At 42.9% G+C, this 12133-nt stretch overlaps 1 protein-coding gene across 8 annotated transcripts in view; it reads right to left on the bottom strand.

Annotated features, from left to right (window-relative positions):
* Positions 1 to 12133, bottom strand: part of SCIMP (SLP adaptor and CSK interacting membrane protein) — a 111506-nt gene that overhangs the window by 37313 nt on the left and 62060 nt on the right. For 3 of the 8 annotated variants that reach the window (XM_075590015.1, XM_075590017.1, XM_075590018.1), the window contains one exon: positions 7320 to 7449. In XM_075590015.1, the coding sequence (XP_075446130.1) occupies positions 7320 to 7437 (118 nt within the window). In that variant the 5' untranslated portion in view covers positions 7438 to 7449. Of the gene's footprint in view, positions 1 to 7319; positions 7493 to 11921; positions 12100 to 12133 lie in introns of those variants that run through there. The other 5 variants (XM_075590021.1, XM_075590019.1, XM_075590016.1 and 2 more) reach the window with 5 other exon arrangements.

Raw genomic sequence — 12133 nt, 5'->3', positions numbered from 1 at the left:
GTGTGTGTGTGTGTGTGTGTGTTAGTGTGTTTGACTCAGTGTGTGTGTGTTTGACTCAGTGTGTGTGTGTGTGTTTGACTGTGTGTGTGTGTGTGTGTGTGTGTGTGTGTGTGTGTGTGTGTGTGTGTGTGTGTGTGTGTGTGTGTGTGTGTGTGTGTGTGTGTGTGTGTGTGTGTGTGTTGACTGAGTGTGTGTTTGTGTGTGTGTGTGTGTGTGTGTGTGTGTGTGTTAGTGTGTTTGACTCAGTGTGTGTGTGTTTGACTCAGTGTGTGTGTGTGTGTGTGTTTGACTGTGTGTGTGTGTGTGTGTGTGTGTGTGTGTGTGTGTGTGTGTGTGTGTGTGTGTGTGTGTGTGTGTGTGTGTGTGTGTGTGTGTGTGTGTGTGTGTGTGTGTGTGTTTGACTGAGTGTGTGTGTGTGTGTGTGTGTGTGTGTGTGTGTGTTTGTTTGACTGAGTGTGTGTGTGACTGAGTGTGTGTGACTGAGTGACTGTACCTGTTTGACTGAGTGTTTGACTGAGTGACTGTGGGTGACTAAGTGGCTGTGTGTGTCACTAAGTGATTGTGTGTGACTGTGTGAGACAGTGTGTGTGTGTGTACAGACACCCACCCACACCCACCGTCACCTGCCCAACCAAAGTCACGTCACCTGCTCACAGTCAGTCACCGTCACCCAGTCACCCACCTCCTGACCCTCCCTCTCTCACATCCTCTCTCTGTCTCTATGACTCTCTCTCACCCTCTCTCTGTCTCTCTGACTCTCTCTCACCCTCTCTCTGTCTCTCTCTCTCACCCTCTCTCTGTCTCTCTCTCTCACCCTCTCTCTGTCTCTCTCTCTCACCCTCTCTCTGTCTCTCTCTCACCCTCTCTCTGTCTCACCCTCTCTCTGTCTCACCCTCTCTCTGTCTCACCCTCTCTCTGTCTCACCCTCTCTCTGTCTCACCCTCTCTCTGTCTCACCCTCTCTCTCTGTCTCACCCTCTCTCTCTGTCTCACCCTCTCTCTCTGTGTCTCACCCTCTCTCTCTGTCTCTCACCCTCTCTCTCTGTCTCTCACCCTCTCTCTCTGTCTCTCACCCTCTCTCTCTCTGTCTCTCACCCTCTCTCTCTGTCTCTCACCCTCTCTCTGTCTCTCACCCTCTCTCTCTGTCTCTCGCTCTCTCTCTCTCTCACCCTCTCTCTCTGTCTCTCACCCTCTCTCACCCTTTCTCACCCTCTCACCCTCTCTCACCCTCTCTCACCCTCTCTCTCACCCTCTCTCTCACTGTCTCTCTCACCCTCTCTCTGTCTCTCTCTCTCTCACCCTCTCTCTGTCTCTCTCTCACCCTCTCTCTGTCTCTCACCCACACTCTCTCTGTCTCTCACCCACACTCTCTCTGTCTCTCACCCACACTCTCTCTGTCTCTCACCCACACTCTCTCTGTCTCTCACCCACACTCTCTCTGTCTCTCACCCACACTCTCTCTGTCTCTCACCCACACTCTCTCTGTCTCTCACCCACACTCTCTCTGTCTCACACTCTGGATCTGGATATCTTATTTACCCTGTATATCTTAACTGTCCTATACTACACCGAAATAACCTATACTGCCTTTTTCAAGATCTGACTCAAGCTTCACACGGAAGACATCAGAACCCCCCCTAACCCAGAAGACAGGTAGGGAACACCTCCCCTCCAATGTATAACATTGCGGGAATGAGGGTACCTGGACATTGAGGGACTGCGGATCAGGTAAGATCCCAGGCGGGATTGCTGCTTTAAATATTGGGAAGTGGGGGCATCCAGACACTAGTTATGGGGTTCAGGAAACGAGTCATTCACATCTGACTTTTTTTTCTAGATCCGACATTTACACACACACACACACACACACACACACACACACACACACACACGCACACACACACACACACACACGCACGCACACGCAACAAGGACTAATTGTAGTATAATGTAATACAATAAATACATTTGTCAAAAACGAATGTTGTTCTGACTAGGAATTTATTAAATGTATTTTATTTATATATTTTATTTTAAAGCGGGGTTGGGGGCGGGACTAGGGGCGGGGTTGGGGGCGGGACTAGGTGGCAAGTAGATTTTTTGGTTGGGCGAGTAGATTTTTGGGTGATTTGTCAAACACTGTATATGTGTGTGTGTGTGTGTGTGTATAAATATATATATATATATATATGTGTGTGTGTGTTTGTGTATGTGTATATATGTGTGTGTATATGTGTGTTTGTGTATGTGTATATATGTGTGTGTGTGTATATATATATGTATATATATGTAACCCTGCTTCCCCCCCCCCCCCCAGACTCTACGGTTGTGTCTAGGGTGCATGAGAGCAGATTACATGCGGTGTGGTGCGTACCTGTGAGGAACAGGAGGGCCTGAGCTTCCCGCGATGTTGTGGGGGAGCCAGGACTGGGCTTCTGGAGTGGTAGCCTCCATGATCTCTTAGTGGTGCAGCGCTTCCATCTTCTATATTCCCAGGAATATGGGACAGGACCGGTACAGAAGAACCCCTTGGGTCCCAGGGTAATACTCTCCAAGTCACACACTTTGATAATAACGAATAGTCTCTTTATTTGACAGAGCAGCACTCTCCTCACGATAGTGGCTTCCAACAGCAGCAACAACAATAGTCAAGACGGGTTATCATGACACTCGCCTTCGCCCAAATAATTCCTCCTCTCCTTCCCTCCAAGGCACTCTTCCGACAGGATGGTCTGAGCTAGGGCTTCAATACCCCATGGCCCACCCCCGAGGTTAGCCTCGAGGTGGGTCTTGAATTCTCTCCATCACCCCTGGCAGTGGGGTGAGGGAAATGGTCCACCAAGTCTATAATTCTATCAGCTCTACCTATAGACGCTGATTCTTTTCCACTCCTCTCTCTCTCGGATCCAGCACTCTGCGCCGGGGAGTCCGCAGCCTCCTGATACTCCTGGGACCGTTCCGCAGGATTCTTGGGCTCACTGCATAATAACCGGCAACTCCAGACTCTCGATATCACTGTTCACTCGAACTCTCCCTAACTACTCTCTCGAACGAAGAACCACATCTCACCGGAGTTGGCTACTAAATATAGAGCTAGCCCCGCCCCTCGTGGTGTCAGCAGAACCTCCCCTCTTGCTCACGCCTGCAGCAGAGTCCAAGCCTGCGTCTACCACTCAGGATAGGGCAATGAAGGGGGGAAACCCATGATGATTACTGGCGCCTGATCTTAACAGGGCTTATCACAGTAGAAGGAAGATAGGTATAGCCTGTGCTGTTTACAGGGGGCTACATATATATACAGTATATATATATATATATATATATATATATATATATATATATATATATATATATACTTACCCCATCCTCATTGCTTCATTGCATAGCCAGTTAACCAACCCCACACTGAGGAGACCCATTAAGGTCGAAACAGCTGTCTGTGGGTGGGTTTTTTGGCTATGCATCTTAACCCTGGCTGTGCTTATAGCTGTGACCATGCAGCAAGCTTAAGCCTATAGGGAACCATGTTAAAAATGGTTTTGAAGCAAAAGGTGGCACTGTGGGCCCATTTGCATGTAATTTCCCAGAATCCCTTGCTGCAGTGGAAGTGCTGTGTGCTGGGTAATAATGGTGAAAGGCAGGGTTGCAGATCTGCCTAAGACATGCAAATGAGCATACAGTAATATTTGCTATATATATATGTGTGTGTGTGTGTGTGTGTGTGTGTGTGTGTGTGTGTGTGTGTGTGTGTGTGTGTGTGTGTGTGTGTGTGTGTGTGTGTGTGTGTGTATGTGTGTGTGTGTGTGTGTGTGTGTGTATATATGGTAGTTTCAGTGACCCCTTCCGAGGAAACAATCTTGCAGGACCTGCAGGCCAACTCTCCATGAGGAGCACTGGCACAGATAAGGGTTATTATCTCAGGAACCTGGAGGTCCACAGCGCTTAATATAGTGAGCACCAGAAGACCCCAAGGTTACAATGATGGAAACAAATGTGATATCACATTAGTGGAGGATTGCTGCTTGAGCCCAAGCATTTGCAGAAATATGAGCCATTTCTTTCTCTCACAAATATGGACAAAAAGTTGAAAATATGTGGATACCAAAAATTGTGAAACACAAATGTGTCTGCCTTGGAAATGACTAGCTAGCATTTAAACTTCATGTTTTTTTGTATGTATAAAACATTCAAAGGAACTTTCCCAAATGGGGACAGGTCTGCAAATCTCTCCCTTTGCCCCTCTGAGGACAAAGAACCATACATTTTGGACTGGGTCACCCTGTCCCTCTGACCTGTCTTAGCATGGCAATGCATTGCAAGCACCTATAGCAGTTTGAAATTGTGTGTGTAGCTACACGAGAAACAATGGGTTCAACAGGAAGAATGCACAGAGTAGGGACCAGAAAATAAACTCAGCAATGCCTTGCCCAAACAGCTAGAGCTATATATTGTTATGTTCTGACAATAGCTAAACAAAAAAGGGAAATGTATAGGGCCAAGAACTTCCTCTTAAGATGGCACAAAGACTTGATTTTATTTTGCATAGCTAAAACGTCAAAGGAAGCGCTATGTTACTATTTAAACGCCATAAATCTAAAACTATTACAGGCGAGTGGTAGCTCTGATGTTAAGCAATCCGGTATTCTATATCCGCGACGTAAGGGAGGATTTTATTTTTATTGTGCACAATACATATTATTCTAATTTTGGAGTCCTTCTATGCTCTCCATTTTTGATTCTGCATGATATATTATCGGAGAGACCCTACTCTGCGTCTGAGAATTGAGCTACATTGAAGAAGTCCCTCTATAAAAAAAATAAAAATAGTGTGGCCTCTGGTCTTTCCTTCTGATGATATTAATTCTGACAAGATCATTGAAAACGTACCGTTGCTCCAACAAATTAAATTTCAGAACTCCCTCTGGTTCTACATCCAGTGAAGATCCTCTCTTTTGAGGTGAAATAATGACATTTCACAAGAAAGTCTCTGTTTCAGTTCAGCATTGAGGTCCTTGGGCCCAAGGCTTGGTGGGACCTATCCATTAGCAATAGATCAGTCGAAAGGGAGTGTAAAATAAATGTTATCAAGCGTTTTACGCATTCTTGTATTTCTTCAGTAATACATTCTAGGATATTTCGGAATCTGAGGTTCTGTCTCCTTTCCTGGTCCTCCAGTGTTTTTAACCCCTAGACTTCATCTGATTGTCTCATGACTTCATCATCCACGCTTGCTTGCATTTGTAGGGACACCTGCATCTGGTGCTCCAAATTGTTTGCTTTCTCACCTATGGAGGCAATGCCTTGTTTCATTTAAGTTACCACCTTGTGTAACTCTGTCTCCAGTGTTGCTGTGATGTTTTGCAGTAGCATATCCAAGTCATTTTGTATGACCCGCGCCTCTTCTGCCGGTTGAAGTCCGAGGAAATATGCGAGGGCGGGGAGTCGCCATTTTCAGCTTCAGCCTGCTGCGTCTGACTCCGCTGATAAAATTGTGAGACCTCCTGAGAAGTCAGTCTTCTCATTTTCGGAGCAATTCTGTGCTGCTCCGGATAGTATTTTAGTGAGAGGGGTTGCCAGTTTGCTTCAGCTTTGGGTCTAATACCAAGCTCTTTAGGGCTTCTCCCGACTGAGCAAATTCACTATGCGACCATCCGCCTCTAAATCACGCATGTGCCCCCTGTTAATGTTAACACTTATTAACCACTCACAATGCCACAGAGGGGTTTGCAGGTCTCTTCTGTTTCATTTAAAGCAGCAATACTACATTCCCCCCTTTTTTCTCTTTTCTTATTTTTATATGATATGTAAAGCATGTGACAATCATTCTATGCTGGCAATCGTTTGGTGCTCCTGTTATAAATCTGTAAAAATCCTAATTGTGTGCCAAACATAATGGCTGCTTTTACAATTTCAATCAATCCTTCAGTGTAACTCAGCAGCTACAATGTATCTAGATATTACTAAGTTAACATTATCTATTGTTACAGTTTACAGCTCAAACTGCTGGGAATACTGGCAATACATTTTCACATGCCGGAAAGTGTTACATAGATCTTGCACTGCTGGGGAGATAGGCTAAAGCCAGCTATAGAAATCAAAGGATGTGCAGTATGTTAAAACTCATTAAAAATGGCATTGAGTTGAATAAAAAAAAAAACACATTCACTATTATGCAATATTACAGAACTGATTCATTAAAACAAACCAGATAAGATTTCACGTGTTTTGCTGCTTTAAACTGATTCACACAACATTCCTGCAATCAAGTAAAGGTAAGATTGCATTTATAAAGTTCAAGATAAATTAGGGACAAGCGCAGTGATTAGGCTATTTAAGTAAAACGCATGCGCCAGCATGTATGTGTACATGTAAGTAAATAGCCTTCTATGTGATTTACGGGGGCTCATAGACCATGTGTCACTTTTTTTTAAGCAAAATTAGCGAACAAAAATCTAATGAAGATCACTTATGTATGAACCTGAAATTTCTAGAAAATGATATTTTTGTGTGCCAAAAATCGCAGAAAGTGTGTAAAAATCCTCAAGTTCAACTCTGTGTAAACTCCCCCCTCTCCCCCCCCCCAAAAAAAGTAAGCTTATATTAGTGCAGAATTAAGTTGCTATGTATCAACTCAAAAATGATTTTACACGGCACAGATGTTTCATTATGTAAATTAACAAAATGTTTATAGTTTGACAGTACTGTATGGCCATTATAAATGATTGCACTAATTGATACATACAAACTCTATAACTAAAAAAGACATGTGTTTTAATTTTAATTGTATCAATCAGATATTTAACACGAATGAATGTATCAAAATTAATTTCAAACAACAAATAATCGGTAATATGTATTAATCCTTCATACACAAAACGCATTACTTTTCAGCATGAACATTTTGACATAAAATTCAGATATGATCTTAGTACATAAATCCATGGTGTTTAAATATTTAAAATTGTCACAGTGCCCCCTTTGATATTTTATACCTTTACAGAATAAAATCAGTCTTATGAAACGTTGCCCTACTGTAGTTTTACTCCAGAATTGACTGGATATATTTCCATCAAAAATGTGTTTAATAGCGTTTTAAATGCCGCCCAGGATGTCTAACACCACACTGCATAATAAGTAGCAGTACTGGGCGCTCTGGACAGGAGTAAAGCTGGTACTGGCAGAGAAAGATCATGGAACCTCGTTGGCAGAACAGTAGAAGACAGATGACAGGGTTAGGGCGGTGTTAATAGAATACGTGTTGCAATAACTAAATGTCAGTTGTCTTTAATCAATGAATTATCCTAACTGGCATGAACTTACTTTTTGACAACTGTTTCCTGCACACGCAAACCATAATAAGGCTGACGATCCCAGTAAAAAGGATAATACCTCCAAACAGCAGAAGCCAGAAGTACTCTCTGTACCAAGGCGAGTCCATTAATGTAAACAACTGCGTAGGAATGATGAAAGACAATCAATTATACATGGAAAATCTGTAAGTACAAACATTTCATTAAACATATTATATCAAAAATCCGTTGTAAACATCATATAAATCTAATTTTATGTCGAAGTCCTTTCATATTCCTTTAATCTAAAAACATACTGTTCATTCTGCAAGACATACTCGCAATACTAGCGTTACTTATACATAGCTATTTCAATTGATTCCCTTTGACTCTACAATAAAGAAAGTTTTTGGATTTATTTCTCCGTTTCGGAAGACCTTGCCTAAAGTTCATTGAACCTTTCTAAGTGGGATAAAGGTTTTGGTGGGCTGCCTTTTTAAACCGGGGAAGGGCCTGTAACAAGGAAAATGGGGCATATTGAGTTGTAGAGAGTGTCTAGTTTGTCATGGTTAGTTTTAGGTGCTGTACTATGTCCCCATAGTCTATAATTGGCATTGCAATGCGCTTTCTGCCCAGATGGCTTAGGGAAGATTTATTCCTATAAAGCGGGGGCACGCAAACTGGGGGGGGGCGCAAGTTTTTTGGGGGGGGGCGCGGTGCATAGAGACCTCGCGCTCTTCCCCAAGGCATTTCAATTAAATGCCGGGGACAGCGCGAGGCCTCTGTATTCTATCCTACCTTAGCTCAGAATACGTGTTGCTGTGGCGACGCAGCGTCAAATGACACAGCGGGGTAATGTGGCGTCATGTCATGTGATCCCTAGCATCATTTGATGCAACAGGAAGGCAAGGGGGGAGGCATGAGCACGGGAGGAGTGGTGGCAGGATGCGCAGCGCCAAAACTTTGCGCACCCCTGCTATAAAGTACACCTAGTTTGGCATGGGTTTTGGATGTCAGGGTATCAATGTACAACCCAAATGTTAAATTGGAGTCAAACCATATGCCCAGATATTTAAAACTAGTAGCTGCGGCTAGAATGGTGTTAGAGTTAGTTCTGATCTGTAGCTCAGTCATTGGTAGCTTTAGGCTGCGCTTATAGTGCCGGCGACAGCAAATGCATTGCCGACATCACGTACGCTTATAGTAAGCGCGGCGTGACGGTGCGACGGATTGGTCGCGATCGCTGGAAGTCATCTCTATTTGATTTTCCAGCGACCGTCGCCGGCACTATAAGCGCAACCATAGAAATGTAGCCTTGGTCCCAAATACCATTGTTACAGTTTTGTCAGTGTTTTAAAACAGTTTGTTTTGGGAAATCCACAGATTGAAGTACGTGTCCAAGGTCAGAGAGGTTAGGGCTGTGTGCATATAAGATTGTGTCATCGCAATGTTGTAGGTAGTCCCTAGTAGATGTCTTGTACGATTAATGTGTTATTGTTTAAAAATGTTGGTACACAGCACAATGGTTTGTGGCATAACGTATATATGATAAAAACCAATAAAATTGAAGTTGAAAAAAAAAAAGATTGTGTCATCGCATAAATGTGCATTTAAGCTGCATAACAAGCTGTAGGTAGATCATTAATGAAGACTAAAAAGAGTACGGCCCCAGAACGGAGCCTTGCATTGTCCACACTTTAGGAATAACGAGACAAGCATGGAATTCTGGAAGATTAAATTGCAACTATATAGTGTCCGTGACACAGTGACCATCCATAAAATATAAATGTAGGTATGTATTACATTTAATTGACCACATTTTCTATACTGTGTTTGGCTCAATGTTGGTTATGAATCAGATTACATCTATTATTATGAACAGCTTTTGTTTCTATGCAACATTATAAACATTATCAGAGGCTTGATTCTGTTCACCCTATTGTTACTTGCTCTGCATTACATGATCATAAACCCTCTTTAAAATACATAATTCTGTTTGCTAGATCTAAAAAATGTTGTGCACACAAATAACACTAATTAAACAAACATTGATAATTAATAGTATTAAAAAAAACAAAATCAAACAGACAGTGAACATTTATCTATTACTGAAGCCACTGAGATTGTTTCCCCCCTCTATGTACAGTACTGTACTATCATAATGTAAATTCAAAATGCATAGGTGTTAACCCATCAGCGACAAAGGACATTTCATTTATTTGTAGGCCCCTCTGACCATCAAGGAGTTAATTATAGAGAATAAAACACAAACAGACACATGTGAATCACATGTACCAGTTAGAATATTTGGGCAGTTTTGATTACTGGATACACACATTTTCAATTTGTCTCGCCCAATTTAAAACTGATTTATTTAAGCTTTTTTTTTTTTTAAATGGTGTTAAAAGTTTCCAGAATCATTAGAAGCAAATCAAACTGAATATCTATGCGGTCTGATTAGAAATGTGTTTGTTTTTTCTTGCTGAACATTTGCATAATAACAGCCCCACTCAGGAAACCAGGAAACATAGTAGAACAAGCACAGGGTTTATGAATGAGGGCTATAATTTGTGAGTCAAATAAGAAAAGGTTCAATGGTCGCTTGTCCCAGTGGGGGTTGTGTAGCGAAGTCTCCCGCAAAACTGGAGCACCAAACAGCAGCAGATTCCTTGGTTGGTAACTTTAGTGCAGAGTTAGGCCTTGGTCATGTTTAGCGCTTGCTGGTGGAAGCGTGCTGACGCGCGCTCCCGCTCAGCACTGAGCCCCTAGAGCCTGAATTAGAGCGACTTTAGTAGGGGCCTAAAAATTCCCCCGCTTGCCGGCACGACAGGCCGGTCACGTGAGCGGTTCGCCCAATGAGGGCGAACCAGCTCCGTGACGTCACTGGCCCGCCCCAGGCCAGTGACGCGCCCGCCCCTGGCCCGCCCCCTGACGGCCCGCTGACAGCGTGTGCGGTAAGCAACCGCAAGGCCAGGGAAAGCACCCACTTTCCCTGCGCCTCAGCGCGCCTCAGCACGCCAGCAGGGAGCATGGCCGAGGCCTTATTGCACCAGTTCTGCCCTCATTTTGCAGCCAGAGGATTGATAAATTAATCCCCCCCGTGCATCATAAAATATAGGGGGTTATTTATGACAGTAGTCAATTGATTAGAATAGTGAATTTGCTTTTAATATAGTTAGAAATCTAAACAACTTAAGGCCGCGCTTATAGTGACGGTGACGCGACGTCGCCCGAAAACAAATGCATTGCGGAGCGACGTCGCCGTCGTGAAAACTGGTAGCTGGCAAATGGCCGAAAACCCGCAACGCCGCCGCCCGGCGAAATATAACTTTCGCCGGTGGCGACGGGTGACGTCATCCATCGTGTCGTGTCCATTGATGGCACTATAGGCACGGCCTAACCCTCTCCTCAGGGAAATCCAGCCAGGTCGGAATTTTTAGGGATAACCAGCATATTACCAACCATATAGACAATTATCTTGTATATAAAGATACCGAATTTCTGAAGGGCCATGGACAGGTTCATATAAAATGATGCTGCTATTAAAATGGAATCCGTAATGCTTTATTTATAAGAAAGCAACATTTGGTATAAAACAATATAAAACACAGTAAAAAAATAAATAACAGTAAACATAACAGAGTATACATTCGATTGTAAGCTCTTCGGAGCAGGGACTCCTTTTCCTAAATGTTACTTTTATGTCTGAAGCACTTCTCCCCTTTATGTGTTATTTGTATGATTGTCGTGTGTATTACTGCTGTGGGGCGCGATGTACATTTATGGCACTATTTAAATAAGACATACATAAATAGAAAATAAAGCTTCCTTGAATAACCATTGAGCTGCTCTCAAAATGCTTTCAGTCCTTGGAGTCATTTACATACAAATTAAAAACTGTTGAAAAGTCCAAAACTCCTGCAAACTGACTTAATTTTGTAGTGCAATTTACTAAAGGTTTTCCTTTTATTTCTCCAACCAGATTTTGTGTGTTGTGCAAATTAGGTGATCTTCCCCCGGCTCAGCAAGTAAAAGCCGTTTATAGTATATATGGGGAAGCTTGTTTTGCTTGTTGATAGAAAGGTAGTCAACTTTTTTTTTTTTACCACTGAGTATTAGTGCTTCTAATTGCTTAGTATTAGTGCTTAATGCTTTCTAATTGCTTTCTGCTGACCAGCCAATCCTCTGCTCCGTTGTTCCACCTGCTCCTGCCATCAGGATCCACTCCCTGCAATTGAGCCCACCTTTATCGGTGCCTTACACTGACCAACTCTACTTTTGAGGGCAAATCCCTAGTGACTTTTTCTGAAAAATATAAGTTTCTACTTTTTCCCAAGCAGTGCAAACTTCTCTAATTGCTCTCTTCCCAATCAGCTTGGTAAAGCAAGTCTTCATAAAACTCGGATAGGCTAATTAAAACAAAAACAATTAGCAAGAAAAACAATGGGCAGGCTCTTTTAACGATAAGGTTAGTAAACCACTCCCTAGGCTTAGGAGATTTCCTGTTGGTTTGGAAAGCATGTAGAATCCATATACATGTGGGGTCTATTTACTAAAGTCTCCTGGCTGCAAAAAGTAGGGCAAACCGGTGCAAAAACCAGAGCCATACACAAGGAAATACATCATAACTTACCTTCTCAGTTGAGTGCCTCTGAGCATCCAGTCGGGTCCTGATAATTTGATGTCTTGCTTATCTGAGCTGTAAAAAGGTCTGTTCTGTTTGAACTGCAGAGACGTGTGTCTACGCTTGGGTTTTGAAATTATTTGTCAAACTTCCTCTTTCTGCTTTATGTCGTGAAGAGTGCGTTGGATAAACCCACGTTTTCTGTGCAGTTTTTTCTTGGC

This window comes from Ascaphus truei, chromosome 3 (genome assembly GCF_040206685.1).
Source record: "Ascaphus truei isolate aAscTru1 chromosome 3, aAscTru1.hap1, whole genome shotgun sequence".
NCBI lineage: Eukaryota > Metazoa > Chordata > Amphibia > Anura > Ascaphidae > Ascaphus > Ascaphus truei.
Note: the sequence above shows the minus strand (reverse complement) of the source record. Positions and strands in the feature narration are given on the sequence as shown.